Raw genomic sequence first — 18,333 nt, forward strand, 5'->3', positions numbered from 1 at the left:
AATATTGCATAGCTCCAATGGAACAACTCCTTTGCTGTGGAAAACTCCCCAAATGGACCTGTCAAGGTGATTATATTATAGATGCACATGCAAATTCACTCTGCTCTCCAGTGTATGTCTTGTGATTGGCACTGTCTTGTAAAAATAGAGAACTGCATTCACAAATAGTAGAAACTTGTATTCAAAGTTCTATCTGACTCTCCATTTGAGATCTATAAAATTCTTTTGGAATAAGCCTTTCAAGGAGATTCATGTTCTCCTGTGGTACAGTGCAAAAACTAATAAAGGAGGCTTTCATCAAAGTATAAGGCCTGAACTCTCAATTAAAATATGAATACCTGAAGAATAATTGCTTCCTTGGTAGAGGAGTGTTTGAAAACAAAAGGAACACTTAAACTTGTTTGCAGTTAAATGACAGAGCTAAAAAGTTCAAGCAGGTGTAGAATTCATTGTTATTTTAATGATAAGCTTGTCTCTAGCTGATAGTAGTAATGTTTTCCTGTAAAATAAACTCAGTACTCCTTTTGCTTTATCAGCTGCAAATTCCTGTAGCCATAATAAGTATTTATTTTGATATATTCCAGCTTTGTCCAGGAGGACACCTCTGCCAATAGACAGCTCTGGCTGTTTACTGGCAGATAGGAAAGGTATCCATAAACCTTTGCTGAGTCCCATTCTTTTTGTGAGTGCCTACACCCTGCATTTAAAGTAGTGCCTGGCAATGTGATCAATACAGGTAAAGTTTCAAGTGTGTTCCAGGAGGGCAGGATGGATTAAGTGCTGAAATGGATCAGATGTTTGTGGTGCCTTGAATAGAAACAGATTGCTCAGGGTGGCAAAAATGGGATGGAGAACAGGGACTGGGACACCCTGGCAGGTGTAGGGCAGGTAAGTCCTAGGAATTATTGTGGCTCCATAGGTTCTGTGACTCTTGATCCTTTTCTGGGTGTAATATTTCAGAGCCCACCTCTCCATCAAGTTCATGATCATGTCCTCCTTCTAGTTCCTTCACTTCATCTTCTTTGAATTCACCTGATATTTTTGTCTGTGCTCATTCTCCAGATTTATTCAGCCACCCTTTTTCAGGTCTGGTGATATGAAGTGGTTCAGACTTTGCCATCTCAGTTTCTCTTCTCTTCATCCAGGTTGTCTGTGCTGGTCAGCATATGCTGTCCATGCTGAATGATGGCTAAACTCCAGTAATGACCTTTTTCTGCTGTGGGAAAATGCTCAGTGATTGGTTTTAACACATGTTTTTGTATTTGTGTGGGGTGTGGTGTTTTGTTTTAAAACCAGGCCCTTGGGTACACAAAAACCTTCCCCCTTTCTCTCTAGGGAGTCTAGTTATTAAAAAAAGCCTTTGAAAGGGTAGACTTCAAATGCTCTCTGAAATGTTTTTTAGTATGTTGTGGCAACTGAAGATCTTTGCATGTGTGTTTATTGTGAGCTGCTTCCTCTGCTTATGAAATCTGAGTTGAAACTTTCCCCACAGTGTGACACTTCAGCAGGTGTCAGCTTGCTGTTGTCAGGTAAATTAAGATTATCAGGTAATAAGACTGATATCTCTTCTTTCCATGTGTCCTATAGAGCTACTGAATCCATTAAGCCCTTCCAGGCATTCCACTCAGTTGTTCTTAGGTCAGTGGAAGTGTTTCCTTTTGTCTCTGCCTTGTTCAGGTGACACCATCACAAACTCTTCATCCTTTCTTTTTGTTGTAGGTACTCTGGTATTTAGTGATACAACTGTCCTATAAATGGTGTTTTGCTTTCTACTGTTAAAATGTCTGAAGAAAGGTATCCTCCAGCTATTTATCCTTGCTTTTCTTTTGAGAACTGCTTGAATTTGCTGCCATTTGAGTGTCATCCCTCAGTCACAAGGAGAGGGCTGACCAAGGTGTCTCACATAGGTCTCCTCAAACCTGCTGTTTAAAATTAACTCCTACTTGATCATATTGTAGCTTGATGTTATCCTGGGGCTGAATCATCGAGCAGTCTGTAACAGTAACCTGTCCTCATTACTGATTCTTGTATCAATCTTTGTCCCCTGGAAATTTTATCAGCAGAAGTTGTATAAATATTTAACAAGGCTGGACCTTTCTGTCCAGGCTCAGCAGGAGAACTGTGCTGCAGGAGCTGCAATGCCTGACCTGCAACAGGAGGAATTGCTGCTCTGATTTCTTCTCCCATGCCCCTGGGTTATCAGGATCAGAAAACTTAGTTTGAAGCTCATTTGGTGAATTTGGGATTGCCCTGCTTGGAGCCTTGTTGCCAGCTATTGTTGAAATGAGGTTTTAAAACTCCTTGGCAGACACAAATGCTGGAAACTTCAAATACCTTTCTAAGTATTAGGGTTCCTACCAGAGTCCTTTAGAGCTGTCCCAAAGCCTGTATGCACTTGGACAGAAATCCTCATATGTTCTTGAAAGATTGCATATTGCAAGAATTCTGGAATTGTCCAAGATGACCTTGAAATGTTCCTGTAATCAGTCATGGGCTGTCTGTAATTTAGCATTGGAATGCCCTAGCCAATGAGCTGTAACTAGGGATGGGTTTTAATTTACTCTTAATCTTGCTGGTTTTATTGCTTGCCTCATGCAGGAGAATTTGTAGGAAAGCTGCTGTGACAGGGAAGCCACCTCATGGAAATCAGCCAGCCAATATTGCATGGTTTATTTTTTAATTCTTCAAAGAATTTTTGACATGAGTAGGTCAATTGTACCTCTGAACATAACCATACACTCACATTTGAGATTCAAATCTATTTAAAGTAATATTTTGTTCTTCCCCAAACTGAATTTTCTTTAACATTCAGACACTTTATTTTTTTGTGTGTGAGGAACTCAAACCCAAACAATAAAACATTGTTTGGATATCAGAATGTAAGAATATAATTGCTCACCATTTTCTGGCCCATCCTGAAACAGCTTGTAAGAAAATGCAGAGTGACAATGGGAATAAAAGTTAAAGTGTTTAAGGATGTATTGTGGAGTTGTTACTATGACAGATCATTGCACATTTTCTTGGTAAGATGCACAATTAAAATTGTCTTTGCATAATCTTCCCATATAGAGGCAAACACATCTCTTGCATAAAATATTTCCTTTATGGAATTTAAATTTGTTGTCCAGTAAATCTGACTATAACCAAAGCTGGATTTCTTAACCAGTTCTAACAACTACCATTTAACATAATAATTTCTGCCACAGGTGCTTCTGTTTCCTGGTCAAAGCACACCCCTATATTTGTATTCATTTGGAGTGTTCTTCCAGTGCTGGGTAATTAAGACCCAGGTTAAATGCTGCTGGAAAGAGTCCACAGACTCTGGAAACAGGAGGGAAATGGAGTTCTTCCTTCCTTACCCCCAGTTTTTTGTGTTAGCATGCCTCTGAATCTTGATAGAAACTACAGGCTGTTCAGCATCTGAAATTCTTCATTGAGATATAACTGTCAACAACCCAAAGCATTCCTTTTGCATGCAGCCAATTTTTAAATTGTTCAAGTAACTAAAAGTATGAAATTGGTAGCCTAGAATTTCTTGGCTAAAATCAAGAAAGCAGAAAGCAGCATTTTGTAATACACTCATGTACAGTTTATGAAAAGTTGCTGCAAAAGCATTTGAGGGAAAGTAAATGTTAGTTTGTTGGGGAAGTGTTAGAGAAAAACAGCAGTGTTGTGCTGGCAGTGTTGAAACAACAGAGGAGTAAATTTCCATTTTAGTGAGGAAGGAGAGGTAATAGCTTCCTTTGGATGCAATACTTCAAACTGGTTGTTGCCATCTGCTCTGCCACAGTTCATAAAACACTAAAAATGAACATTATATTCTGAGGGATGACTCAAAAGGTGCACTTTTCTGGAGTGGCACACAGCTGTCCTGTTCTGCAGTGCACACCATGCCTCACACATTCAGCAGGAATAACTAATCAGTGGAATTGCTTTTTTCCTTCTGACTGCAGAAGCACATTCCCTGTGTTTAGGGATTCAGTTATTTAGATATTGCTGGCTGTTATAATATGTTGCTTTTATGTCTATTGTTGAAACTTTTACTTCAGGGCATACTTTATCTGCATAATTACTTCCTGACTATTTACTTTAGATCTGCTGGGAAATTCCTGTTTTCTTTCAATGTTCTGTGGCTCTGGCTATAATACAAAGAGTTTTGCAATGTACACCAAGATGACATTTCAGTGCATTTTTAAAATGACAAGAGGATACTCAACTCACTTGTCTGTATTAAACTCTTAAGTTCTTGTTTACAGCTACCAGGGTTTAATATAGGTAGGGGGAAGACTGGGCAGAGACTTTTCCTTTTCCAGTTTTTTATTATGGCATATCTGCCCAGGAATGCCTTTACCATAATCTAATCTCCAGTAGAACCCTCCTGATAATTTCACTGGAGCTCTAGATGGTTGCCTTTTTTAGAAGAGTGTCTGTTTTGTTTCTTGACATACATTGGTGATCTCCTAGGAGTAAATTGTGTGGCCAGCCTTCTGCAGGTGGGAATAGCTGAGGTTATGGGAATATCTGCCTGGATGCCCTGCTGTAAAAGCTTGGATTGCCCTTGCTTTTCAGAGACTGCTGGGTTTGCACTCTAGATATCAGCAAAGGAAGGGTAGACATTTCAGATGAGCTGATAGGCATCTTTATGTGCTGCTGGTGGGTTTGGCAGCATTTCAATTTCTCCATTGCAAAAGGATTTTTTTTTTTTAGCCTGTTCATTGGTCTTCTTGCTGTTGCATAAAATCTGTCATTTTCCTCAGCTTCCTTTTCCCCAAGGCAGATGTTCTCCCAGGTGTGTGCCCTCCACCTGCACAGAGGGGCTGCTCCAGCACCTGCTGGTCAGTGAGGGTCACTAAGTGGCATTTGCTGTCACTCTCCTCTCCTGATTTGGTACCCCTTGATCAGTTTTAGGAGATTGTGCTCGTGTGACAGCTTGGAGCAACCTGCTCCAGCCTCAGGGTGACACCCTGAGATCCCTCCTGCCCTGAGGTGTCTCTGCTCCTGCAGGGATGAGGATTCTGCAGTGCTCAGGAGCAGCAGAATCCCTTTGCTGGACCATGTATTTTAAAGAAGTGGTGCAAATCTTCATTCCCCTTCCCCTCCTGCCCTTTTGGGAGGCACCCTCTGGCTCTCACAGCAAGCTTATAGTTATAAGGATCTAAAATTTTTAAAGGCTTTTTAATATCTAGCATAAACATATCTCTTTTTTAAAGGCAGTAATGCAGAATCAAAGGGAGCAGTGGAGTGTCACAGCACACAGTTGTCTGTGTGCAATGACTATTCCTGTTCTTTAGATGAAAGAAACTTGCTGGGGTTTTCTGTGTTTTTCTTAAGCGTTCAGAGGATAAAATACTGTTTAGAATTTACTGAGCAAGGAGTTTGTATTTGCTGTAGAGCTGCTAAATAGACTTTTCAAAGTCTGTATGTGGTATTCAGAGGCATGGTACATGACACATCCTGCCATCACAAGTGTGGGAGCATTTTTAAGTCTATCCCAGCAGGCTTTTTATGTCTTTATATCACCTTTTCAGTTGAACTCAGTTGGCTGCTTCTCAGCTGGGAGAAATAGTGAGTGTGTATGTTTGTCTCTAGGACTTTCTCTGCCTTTTCCATCTCCCTTAACAGAAATTTTGCTTTTGACTCCTAAAAGCCCAGCATACAACTCCTGCTCAAGGGATTGAAAGCTGGCAATGTCCAGGCACTCTTCAGCAGTCACTGGGAATGTTTGCTTTGTTTCCTTGTCTCATTAAAGTGTGGCTGCTTTAGCTGCAAGTGCTGTAGGCTCGATGTGTGCATGGAATATCACCAATATCTTCATTAATTTTTATCTCTCAAATCTCTCCACCACTTTGTGCTCTTCAGGAATGATGTCATGAGCCTTTAAACTGCTTCATGGTGCAGTCCATGTTTGCTCATCAGATTTCTTCACTCATGAATCTTGTAATCAGGTGTTTGCTGTTTGATACATGACAGGAGGCACAAAGGGAAATTCATAACTTGCTGTCTGAGCTCCAGCTGCTCTCAAATTGTGCTGCCATTATGTGCATCATCCTAGAGGTTGTTAATTGCTATAGGTGTAGCAGGGGTAATTTTAATGCAAGTATGTGGAACAATTAATCTCATTATATCAGAGACTGAATAAATGCTTTAAAGTTTTTTTCCTTAGTTTTATTTTATTTCAATGCACAATAACAAGACACAACAATAGCAAATCATCATTCACTGGATTCTTCTAGTCAAATGGTTTCTGGCTCACTAATCAAAATAAATTCCTGACAAGAATAAACCCATAAATAAAAGCATCTACTGATCTCTGTTTTCACAGATTTACCATGGTGGCTGCTTTTAATTCGTCAGAAAGCATTGATTGGCAAACTTCCAGGAGATCATGAGGTTTGCAAAATAACAAAGATTGCAGTGATTCCACTTTCTGAGACAGAACCTCAGGATCTGGAATTGGAGGTATGGCCATCCTCAAGGAACTGTGACTGTCACCTTCCTGCTTCAGTGAAATAAAAGTCAAATGTCTCTTATCTCTTTTTCCTGGTATAAGCAAATGTTTGAATATTTTGTGTTTCTTTGAGTATTGTTTTTTGATAAAAAGTATATTTTTTTTTTTAAACAGAAATCACAAATTCTGCTGGGGAGGGAAATTGCAACAAAATAATACCTAAATTTCATAAAGATCACTGGGAATACCACACAAGAATAAGATTTACTGAATTAGGAGAAAGTATATTTTTTAATGGATTCTCTTGCATTCGTCCCATTTTGGAATCTTAATTCTATAACTTGGCTTGAAGGGAAATCCTTACTTAAAATGTTGCAATTTTTTTTTTCCCAAAAGAGAATGGATAAAGGAACAGAAATAAAAATGAGTAGTGGTAATTTAATTTGGGTGGGAGGCTAGGGTGGTTGTAGGTGCTCAGGTCATGTCAAATTGAGGCAGAGATTCTGAAAATCACAGGAGAAAATGCCTCTCATAGAGTGAGAATTAGGCTATAGGTAGAAACTTGCATGTCCCCCATCTATTTCAGTGTCTCCCCTAGGTTTGTGGACATTAAAATCTTGCTTTTGTAGACTTCCAATTTTCTTTGAACTTTTTTTTAAAGGGTATTTAAATGTTGGCTTTAATTCAATGTCATTATTTTAGCTCTGTAAAAAGCACCATTTTGGGATAAACAAGCCAGAGAAGATAACACAGTCCCCAGATGACACAAAATTCCTGCTGAAGACTCTTACTCAAATTAAATCTAATGTGTCTGCTCCAAATAAAAAGAAGGTAAAGTTTTCTACTGCTTCCTTTTTTGTTCCAAAATATTGAGTATATTATTCAAAGGTTTTGATGGATGATCAAATGGAATACCAAGACCTTAAAAAACTGCAGAATGTGGAACAACTGTCTTGATGCCCAGTTTTAATTGTTTTGATTATTTATCTGTGGTTCTTCTGTGATTTTTTTCATTTTGTAATTACATAATTTTGGAGAATTGCTAATACAGTCATTTGTTTGTTTGTTTGTTTTTTAACCAGGATCTAGGGAGGTTCTAAACTTCTAGAAATTGCTTTACATAAGTATCTCTTATAATATAGAATTGGACACAAAATTTGATGCCTGGTTCCTCAGACAACATCATACAATCTCATCTAACTGCTATTAACACAATAATGGCTTGGATTAGGAATTGAATTAGAATTATGTTTCTGTGGCTGCTGTCTCTTGTGTTTCTCTCTGCTGGGATTTTTAAGGTCCTGCTCATCAATGAGAAAATGTTTGTCCTCAGAGGTTAGAAATGCAAAATATGGCTGGAGTCTTTTTCACTCACAGAGAAAAGACATGGGAGTCTTGTTTTTTCTTTCAGATTAGAGAAAGCAAGGAGAAAGAGAGACTGGAGAAGAGATTATTGGAGGAGTTGTTCAAGATGTTCATGGATTCAGACTCCTTTTACTACAGCCTGAGCTATGACCTGACAAATTCTGTGCAGAGGCAGAGTGCCTGTGAGAAAACCAACCTGCCCCTGTGGCGAAAAGTGAGTGGGGTGTGTGTGTCTGTTCCACCTGGAGGATGAGCTGAGTCATGATTCTGGTCCAAACCTGGCTGGTCACATCTTGCAGCATCTGAACACCTTGTCCTGTAACCAGCTCAGGTGCAAGGAAACAAAAATCAGCAGCAGCATGAGCTGGAGTGTTTTATTGAAAGCACTGACTTGTCTGTAGTGTAGTGAATAAACTGATGGACACTGGTGTCCTTCCCACAGATATTGCCAAACCTGACTTGTAATGCTGCAAAATCTTCCCTTTTGGCTTCTTAACAGGTGGATGACAGATTCTTTTGGAACAAGCACATGATTGAAGATCTCATCAGCATTGATGTGAGTCTTGTTTCTAAGGTGTATTATGAGAACCATTCTTTATTTCTTTTTAGTTCCAGTGTTTGCTTAAGGCTTGTAGGCATTAGATTAGGACCCTGCTTGGCAGACAGGTCAGGATCAGGGCTGTGCAATCTGTGGCTGAGCAGCTGGCACTGCCTGCCTGTGATCATTGCTAAGGGGTGAGCTTCAGCTGAATCAAGAAATTTGTTACAATAATGTAGAATAACTTGGTGTGATATGCTTGTGGTGACTTCTGAAAGTAAATTTGAGTTGTATTTTCATGTGAAATGGATTATCTCTGAACAGAGCTGAACTTGATAATAAGGAGGAGCCAGAAAAGAAATGACCTCTGAATTCCAAAGTTTCCCTGAGATAAGATTTTGGCCCTCCATAGTGGAGGATAGTGTTTTGTCTCCTCAAGCACAGTAACTGATCAGTGTAGAACAAGTTGTTCTGAGCATCTGTTCAGAGTAAATAAAACACTTTCCTGGCTAATGAGCACATAAATAAGCAGCAAACCACCACTCTTTCTTCAATGTATGACCTTCTTTCATAAATTAAATCAAGGACTAAGTTGCTAACTTTTGTATGCCAGTTTAGACCAAGTCTAATTTTCTTTAGGGATGACAGCAGACATTTTATGCCCTGCTCCTCTTTCATTGATAATTATGCATAAACAAATGGTTATGGAATCACAGCAGGGTAAACCTGTGTCCTCTGTGAAAAGTTGTGTGTAATGCAGGAGTTTAATGAGCTGTATTTTTCATTTATAAGATATAAATGGATAACCTTGAGTTAGTAGAGAATTCAGATCTCAATTCTGTTTAAGAAATCAATGCTTTAGGGTGCAGAGCCATGAACCAGTTGTCTTGAGGACTAAATTAGCCCTTATGAAGCTTTATATTAATGTGTTGCTGAAAACAGGCTCATATCTATCTTGCTGTATAAATGTGGTACAGTATGTGTCCACACAGAGGTTTTAAAACTGCCTTAATGCAGAAACTAGGTTAAAAAGTTGCTTTCTTTCTTCCTCCTAATTTAAAAGCCCTGTGCCCAGTGGAGGAAAAATGCTGGTATCTCTTACAGAAATAAGGATATGGCAAACATTAAAGCCTGAAAAGCACGTGAAGCAGCTGTTTTAGAAATATGAGAAATGGCAGAAATAATTGTAGGTAAAGTTGGACCAACAGGAAAGTGAATGTTTTTTGTAACCTTCAGAATGCTGAAGTGGACTTCTGGATTATCCCCATCATTCAAGGATTTGTGCAAATTGAAGAACTTGTAGTAAACTACAGTGACTCTTCTGATGATGATAAGAGCAGCCCTGACACTCCTCCCCAGGAATCCTCCTGTGTGGATGAGGTTCAGCCAGCGTTCCTGGTGGCGCTCATCTCCCGCCGCAGCCGACACAGAGCTGGTAGGAAACACTTTGAGCTGCTGGGGTGTTTCTGAGCCCTGCAGAGGGTAAAACTGCAGGGCTGAGATGGGCAGAGCCTCTCAGAGCCTGGAGAGGCTGCAGTGCCTGCAACAGGGAGCTGCTGTCACTGGGTGAAGCTGAATGAGCTTCCTGCTCAGGAGCTCCGAATGAATCCTCACATTCCTCAGGCAGAGTTCCATTTGTGCAGAGATCCACCTGGTTAGGACCTTGCTTATAACTCTCTGCTGATATATTTCAGTAGGCTTGGGTGGGAGTTAAATTTTCAAAGGTCTTTGAGGGCTTTGGCAGCAGCTGCAGAGGCTTGAAAAGCTGTGTGTGCATGTCTGTGTCCCAGGAGATGCTTATTAGGGGCAAGGTGTGAAACGTGACCATGCTTTGGTCCTGTGCCTTATTTGACTTAGAGTAGCAAGGCAAACAGAAATTATTCTCTGCTCTTAGGATCTCAGAAAGATTGAATCACTTTACAGCTTAATAAATCCTGTTCAGCTCCAGGATTTTCAGTCTATCTGATTTTTATGAAGACAATCTCCAATGTCTCTAAATCCTTTCTTACACAGTTGGGATTTTAACATGTGAAAAAACCCAGGAAAAAACCTGCTGAGCTTATCCTGCTATAGAACTGTGCCTTTGTACCACAGTTCACTTGGATGCATTTATTTCAGTTCCAAAGAAAATGTTTGTCAAAACAACTTGGAGTAAATGCTTGAGGATTTCAGAGCAGTACCTAGTTGGCAGTCTGCCTTTTTCATACTGAATCGTTACAGATACTGAATCCTAGAGGGGAAATTCTTACTGATTCCTTCTTAATGTTAATATCACTTTGCTCATATGATTTCTTGTCCAGAGCATAAACTTTGTAGAATTTTCTCCCTGTCTGATTAAAGGCTGTAATGCTGCTCTGACAATTTCTTTATAAAGGTCCCTATTATGGGTATTTTACATTCCTTTCCCTTCTCTACTTTTAACCTTCTCTCTTCTGTGCTGTCAAGGTTCAGCTCAAAAGTTTGTTTCAATGCTACTTCAGGACTTGGAACTGAATTTCCATGACCTTGAATATTTTTCAACTCTTATTCCTTCCCTGTCCTTTGCTACCACCTGCATCCCTTCTGAAATAATGATGTACTCTCCTTTGAGTCAAGGATATGCAAACACATTTCTGTTTAATGAGCAGTTCAGAGCTGGGTAGGCATAAAACTGTAGTCAGAGGAGCTTTATCTCTTCTTAATGAGCAGAATTAGTTACACAAGTTAAAACAAGGAGGGGAAGCCTTCTGTTTTGTGGAACATGCAAATCCTCTTGGGCTTCTTGTGGGATCAGTGTGAGAAGTGGAGCCTCTGTCAGTGAAAGTGGCCTTTAGGTTCATGGAAAATACAGAGCACTGAAGTAAAACTTTGTGTCTAGTGTGGAAGAAGTGTGTTTTTAAAGATGGACCAGAGGTATTTGTGACTTTTAGCTTCCCTGTCCTGTCAGCTTATGCTCTGCTGCTCATGGTGTATCAGTAAATAAACTTTATCCATATAGTCAAAATAACTTTCGAGGGATAAACTAGGATAGGAGTGACTTTTACCATTGATCATGGATTTGGGCTAGAACTGTTTTCTTGGCTTAGCATTGTCAAAACCAGCAACATAAATAATTAATGTTTAAGGCAAATACTTTAATATGACTTCTCCATCCTCATTCCCCCTAGGAATGCGGTATAAGCGGAGGGGTGTTGATAAAAATGGAAATGTGGCAAATTATGTTGAGACAGAGCAGCTGATCCATGTCCATAATCACACCCTTTCCTATATCCAAACACGAGGCTCTGTGCCTGTTTTCTGGAGCCAGGTTGGATACAGGTACAACCCACGGCCACGGCTGGACAAAAGTAAGTATTTGGGTGGAAAACCTAAAAATCAGAGTCCTCTGGAGCTCTTCTTTTGGAAGAGATGTTTATGTGGGTGTGGTGGATGTGTAGGAGGAGGAAACAGGCTTATTGAAAGTTAAATTTTTGTTCCATATCTTCTGCACAAAATGCAGCAAAATTCAAGAGTGTGTTTGCTGTACACCAGATTATAACAGCAGTCTTGAAGCTGAGCAAATTAATGAAAGACCTTTAAAAGTAATTTTGTACAATGTGTTGTTGTCTTTAAGCTAAAGTATCTTGGTGTTTTAGAATACAAATTTGGGCATGATTTGATACATCAAACAGAACTTATTGCTGAACAGGCTGTTTCTGTCTAACTCTGCTCTGCCTTGTAGGTGAAAATGAAACCGTGTCCTGTTTTCGTGCACACTTTGAAGAACAGCTGAAAAATTACAAAAAGCAGGTGAGTGCTACATGACAGAATAGTAATCTCATGAAAATGCAAGGGCTGAAGTTTAATGTTTTTAGGTTGTTTTCCTTAGTGATTTGTTGTGGGTTTTTTTAGATGCTTGTTGACTATTGTAAGGTTGGTACATAAATAGAATTTTACTTTAGGTTTTTCAAATACCCTTGTAAGTAACCATAAAACCCAGTAATAATTTATGGAAATCTGTAAACCCTATTTCTGTGTACCTGTTCTAAGCATTCAGAGCTTCTCTGTATTTAAATTTGTGTAGGCAGGGAACTGTTGGAGTTTTTGTCTTGGGTACAATCTATCAATTATTGTAACTTCAGCAGGATTGCTATGAATCTTTAACTCTTCAGCTATTTGTTGTTGCATGGTGTAAATCTAAGCAGTTGTGTAGCAGATGATGAGTGTTAAATAATTAAACTTTTGAACAGGTTATTATTAACTTGGTGGATCAGACAGGCAGAGAGAAGATTATTGGAGATGCTTACCTTAAACAAGTTCTTCTCTACAACAATGCAAATCTGACTTATGTTTCATTTGACTTCCATGAGCACTGGTAAGAAACCTTTTAAAAATGTCACTTTGCATCTATTTTATTGGATGAAAGGCAAGTTTAAAAAGGAGAAAACTCATTTTATTTCTACTTCTGCATGAAACACTCTTTTAAACAGGAATACAGTTTTTAAACTAAAGCACTGTAAAACTTAAAGCTTGGGTAACCAAATACTGCTGTTTGTGATGTTGTCCCTGGCCTGTTAAATATGCAGCTACTTATTGGGCAAAGCTTAATTGTAACACATTTTAAGAGTTTCCTTAAACATGCCATGAATGTAGAGCTGTAACCTGCTTTTTCAATTTATGTAGCATTTTGCTTTTAATTCTCTATTTCTGTTTCTCTTGCTTGTTTCTATAAAAGCATGATGGGTTCTTTCAGGACCCTGATGTTATTTTAATATAAAATACACGGATTTTATCTTAATCCAGTGTGAGTAGTTGCTGTTTTCAGGACTGCCCTCTGATGCTGCCATGCTCTAGAGCAGTGCTCACATGCCCAAGGGAAACCCCTCTCAGAGCAGTATTGCCCTTGGAGAGTTCTGTTGGACTGTTGGCACCCTGGATTAATTAGATAATTAATCTTTTGTTTAGAGGCATTTTCATTTTCCTTTGTTCACTTTTCTCCTGGGAACAGCTGTAGTGACCAGGATTGTTTCTGCACTTTCATTTTCCTTTGTTCACTTTTCTCCTGGGAACAGCTGTAGTGACCAGGATTGTTTCTGCACTTTGAACAGGAGTGAATTGTGAACAATCCTGAAAAATAACAGATGGGGTAGGGGAGGAGGAGGTGATGTGTCTATAGCTGGTTTTCTCTGTACAATCACTGGCAAAGCAGAAATCACCCTCCCAGTTCCAAATCTGCAGTTGTTACTTCTCTTGAGACTAAAATGAGAACAGAATGTTGCACATGCCTGAATAGCTGCACACTTACTCTTCCCAATGGAAGCAGCATTAAGAAATGCAAAGTCTTGGGAATTTAATGATCTTTTAACCTCTTGCCTTGGATTTGGATGTTGAACTGTACTGCAGAATAGTTCTGAATATTGGCTGCTGTTTAAAGCTCGTTGCAGAAGGGAATGCTTGTCTCTTTCATTTAGCCAAAACACTATCTTTGTTAGCACTACAAATAAGATAAAGTTGTTAAGTAAAGTCAAGTCACTGCTCTAGTTCAAACTAACTCTTGTGAAATTGTGTTTCAGCCGAGGAATGAAGTTTGAAAATGTTCAAACACTGACTGATGCCATTCATGATATTATTCTTGACATGAAGTGGTGCTGGTAGGTACTTAACTGTTTTTAGACCATAGGGAACATTTGTAGAGGAAAACACTAACAAAGAATAGATATTCAGAGGCCTTAATTTTCTCCAAACCAGTATGTTTTATATTTCTCTTTTGGTGTCCAGCTTGTCAGAGCTTATGTCTTCTGAAGTGTTGATGTTCTACCCATGTAACAGCAGGTGCTGTTTCCTGCCTGAGGTTTACTGCATTTCACACTTTTAGGATCACTCACATTTAATGTGAAACACTCTGTATTTGACCCACAAACCCTAGAATGGCCTTACTGTTGACAGCAAGCAGACATGTTTGACCTTTAGTTTGAACTGATTAAAGTTCATACATTTGGGTAGCAAGTGTGGCTGCAGCCTCAGTCAATTGCTCTATATTGTTCTGTATTGCTGCCATTATAATTGGCTTCTCTGTTCTTGAAATTAAATGCCTTTACTCTTGAAAGCTTCTATTCTATGTGCATGAGTTGAATTCAGCATCTGATTGCATCTCAAGTTTTTGATCTCAGCAGGATTTATGTCTGATATCCAGCCTAGATTAAAGAGGAGGATAAATTGGAACAAGAGGAGTTAATTCGGTGTGGGTGCAACCATAAATAGTGCTCTGTGTGTAAATGCTCTACTGTTTTTAGAAGCTGATGAATTCCTCTGGGTCTGAAGTGTCTCAGTTCTTTGTTCTCTCCCTGTTGGAAGGGTTGACCAGGCTGGAGTGATCTGCAAGCAGGAGGGAATTTTCCGGGTGAACTGCATGGACTGCCTGGACCGGACCAACGTTGTGCAGGCTGCTATTGCCAGAGTGGTCATGGAGCAGCAGGCACGTACAGCTCAGGCCTCTGTCTGGCACTGACACCCTCCTTGCTGTCCACAGAGAAACCTGTGTGTTGGGAAAATGCTAAACTCTAGGAAAAAGTCTTTGCAAATGCTTGAAGAGCTGCAAAGCTGAGAGGGATAATATGCACAAATGCAAAATTTGAAATCATTATAGAATAGTGATGCTTCTTTCTGTCCTCCTTCAGAAAGGACTGACTGTCCACAACTTGGAGAGGATTATTGTTTTGTTGGATTTAGTAATTTCAGTTTAAGTTATGTAGAAATAGAATTTAGAAACAAGACAACTTCCCCCCAAGTCACTCACTGAAATGATGTTAAAGGACTAAAATCTAACAAGTTGAATGCTATTGCAGGTGCTTTGAAGTGAAATACTGTGATGCAGCAAGTAGGGAGATTAGTTGTCCCTTCTGTGTGTAGAGGAATAATTAATTGATGATGTAAATAGCCCTGTGACTGTACAGTAGAATAGCTCTCTCTGTACAGAAAAGGGATTTCCAAGCTGACAGTACTTTCCTTTAGCTTTCCTCTTTGCTCTGGCCCTCCCTTGCTTTTTAGAAGCCCAGTGGTGACTCTCTTCCCTTGTGAAGACTTCACTGGCACATCACTGCTACAGGCCTAATGCAGACTTAATGTCCTGTAACTGAAACATCAAAGCCTCAGTCACAGCCCAAAATGAGCAAACCTGATTATGGTTGAAGTGAAGGATAAAGGATGAAGTGGGTCCTTCATTAGATGAAAAGTGAATGGATCTGGCCATTCTACCTGGCAGTTCCTCTTTGTGATCTGCTATTATGAGTGCTGAGCAGAAGGGGAGGGATCAGCTATCCCACAGTCATTATTTCAGAATAGGATTTCTATCCAGGGTAACTCTTGAGTTCCAAGGCAATTCTTTCAAAAACAAGAGTGTCACAGATTGTTGTGAAGAGGCTTCACTAATCATTGCTGAAGTGTGAGCTTGTGATGTGCTGCATCATTCTCATCCTGGAGCTGAAGTGCTTGGGAGTCAGTCCATGCCTGAGAGATGCCCTGAGCATTGCAGGGTCAGTGCATGGAGTGAAGGGCTGAGGGTTGCATGCACCTCACACTTCCTTGGAACCCCTGGACCTGCTTTCTCTCATCTGGAAACTTGATAGGGCTTTCAAAGTTAATGAGCAGCTTTGTGTTAATTTTCATCTAACTTGCACAGAGCACTTGAGCATTTGGTTTCAGTTGTAAATTGAAATTTTTCTATGATTTATTCCAAGTTATCCCTATCATTTAGTGACTGCACTGCAGTTCTGTATGTGCTGCTCTACCCACTCAGTGTGTGTACAAAGCCTGATGTTGTATTGTACCCAAGGCTTATCTGGGGAAAACTGAAGGACTGGGTGTTCCAAGAGGGAGATATCTTACTGTAGTATCAGTGACAAACAGTAACTGTCCAAAATGTGCAAGCACTAATAATAAACCAGCATAAGAAGTTATTTTTATTTGTTTTCAGACCTTGGAGGTCATGAATGCCTTTGCAATACAACACATATTAACTTGTTTATTTTAAGATTGTCATGTCTGTTTTTATGATGGCTTTCTATTGAAAAATTTCCTGTATCTTGAGAATCTACAGTAACTTGTTTTCATTCTGCTGATTTTTTTTTTTTTTATGATTAACTTAACATCCATAATTAATGTTACTGCTGCCTCCAGTGATATGATGTTTAGCAATTAACTAATTCATTAATTTAATCTGACAAATCAGCACAATGTCTTCCTTTCCCCCACCACACAAAAACGGCTTGGCATCCGTTTCCCTTCACTTTACCAAACTCTGATACCGAGAATAACTTTTACTCTGTGGCACTGAATTAATACATCAATGCAACAAATTCCAGCTCAAGAAACTGGGTGTGATGCCACCAGAGCAGCCTCTGCCAGTGAAATGCAACAGGATCTACCAGATCATGTGGGCCAACAACGGCGATGCCATCAGCCGGCAGTACGCGGGCACGGCGGCCCTGAAGGTAAAGGGAGAGCCCCTGTCCTCTGCAGTGCCCTAACAGGGCTTGTGGCTCTGCACATTTAGGGTTCACCAGGTGTTGTGTGTTTTTGTGATGGGGCTTTGCAGTGGAAGTGTTTTGTGTCACGCTTGGGGAGGAGCCGAGCGCTTCACCTGCTTTGTGTGCTCCTCATGGACAAAGCCCAGCAGAGATGAGAGTTGGAGAGATGCATTAATTATTACATCCATTTATATTTTATCGTGATTTTTTTTAAGCAGTTATAATACTTCAAAAATACTCTATAGTTCTGGGGATCGGGCTGTGTAGGTAGTAGCATGATTTTAATTATCTATCCTTTCCAAAGACTCTCCTAAATTATCTGTAATGCACTCTGTCTACCAAGATAAAGCACGAAACTCCTTGCTCTGTACTTTTAAAAGTCATGGAATTTGAGGTATTTGCTGTGTGTAACTGGTGGAACAAATTTTAGTAGTATTTGCATTTGGCATAAGAAAAATCATTATAGTGGAAGTGCTTAATTTTTAAATCTCTTTAAATATCTCTACTGAGATTTGATTAGTTGATTGCACTAACATTTAAAAAATATAAAAAACTCCTTGACATGCTTGTTTTCTTTGAGTATATTAAAAGTGCAGTCCTGAATTTATAGATCTAAATTTTCAGGCATTCCACTGGAAGATTGCTCCACTCACTATTGAGGTTCATGGATTAAAGGAATTAATTGCAATTGTGGGATTTCTTTGAATTTGAAAGTGAACCACATTGAAATATTCTTTATAGGAGTTGATGTGGCTTTTAGAAATGCTCTGTGCCAGTGTTCAGAGTGTCTCTGAAAATAGAATCCCCTAATGAAGTGTAACTACCAAACCAGCTTTTTATTCAAATTCTAAACCTTGCGTGGCCTAGAAACTTTCTTTTGTTTCTGAGGTTGTGAGGGTATGTGCTGCTTTCCCCCAGTATGTTATATTTGTCTTGTTTTGGTAGCAAAAGCAGTGAGATGAAAACCATTTTTCAGTAAGCTTCAATCTTCTCTATTGTTCCAGTAGTTCCTTTTATATGAAAGGCCAGAAAATAAAGGGATTTTTTTCTTTTAGAGGTATTGAAGCATCACAGTGATTGATGTACTGAAAGTCCTGCTTCAGTGTTAGCTGGCTTATATGTCCAGATTTGTTTTCTGTTGGAATTTCCTACTGGAATTGTAATGTCAAAAAACCAGGATTCTCAGCAGAGTCAATACCAGAAGATTCTCTTTGAAAAAAACCAATATTTTCAACTTCTATATGAAATAGTCACTTGAAGATAATTCCTGAGTTGCCACCTATTCAGTTCTGATTTCAGAGTGCCAAATCCTTTGAGCTGAGCCTGCTGCTGCAAAGTTTGATGTGTGCTTGACTTGTATGTTGTGTGTGACAGGGTGACTTCACAAGGACTGGTGAAAGGAAGCTGGCAGGGGTGATGAAGGATGGAGTGAACTCTGCAAACAGATACTACCTGAATCGTTTCAGGGATGCTTACAGGCAAGCAGTCATAGGTAAGAG

General features: G+C 39.5%; 1 protein-coding gene across 2 annotated transcripts in view; it reads left to right on the plus strand.

Annotated features, from left to right (window-relative positions):
- INPP5F (inositol polyphosphate-5-phosphatase F) overlaps positions 1-18,333 on the plus strand; it is a 38,019-nt gene that overhangs the window by 12,954 nt on the left and 6,732 nt on the right. For both annotated transcript variants that reach the window (XM_079312500.1, XM_079312501.1), the window contains exons 3-14: positions 6,323-6,459; positions 7,151-7,279; positions 7,860-8,027; positions 8,313-8,369; positions 9,588-9,786; positions 11,498-11,677; positions 12,052-12,119; positions 12,560-12,684; positions 13,883-13,960; positions 14,664-14,784; positions 16,670-16,798; positions 18,209-18,326. In XM_079312500.1, the coding sequence (XP_079168626.1) occupies positions 6,323-6,459; positions 7,151-7,279; positions 7,860-8,027; positions 8,313-8,369; positions 9,588-9,786; positions 11,498-11,677; positions 12,052-12,119; positions 12,560-12,684; positions 13,883-13,960; positions 14,664-14,784; positions 16,670-16,798; positions 18,209-18,326 (1,509 nt within the window). The remainder of the gene's footprint in view (positions 1-6,322; positions 6,460-7,150; positions 7,280-7,859; positions 8,028-8,312; positions 8,370-9,587; positions 9,787-11,497; positions 11,678-12,051; positions 12,120-12,559; positions 12,685-13,882; positions 13,961-14,663; positions 14,785-16,669; positions 16,799-18,208; positions 18,327-18,333) is intronic.

The sequence above is a fragment of the Erithacus rubecula genome (genome assembly GCF_903797595.1).
Source record: "Erithacus rubecula genome assembly, chromosome: 9".
Classification (NCBI taxonomy): domain Eukaryota; kingdom Metazoa; phylum Chordata; class Aves; order Passeriformes; family Muscicapidae; genus Erithacus; species Erithacus rubecula.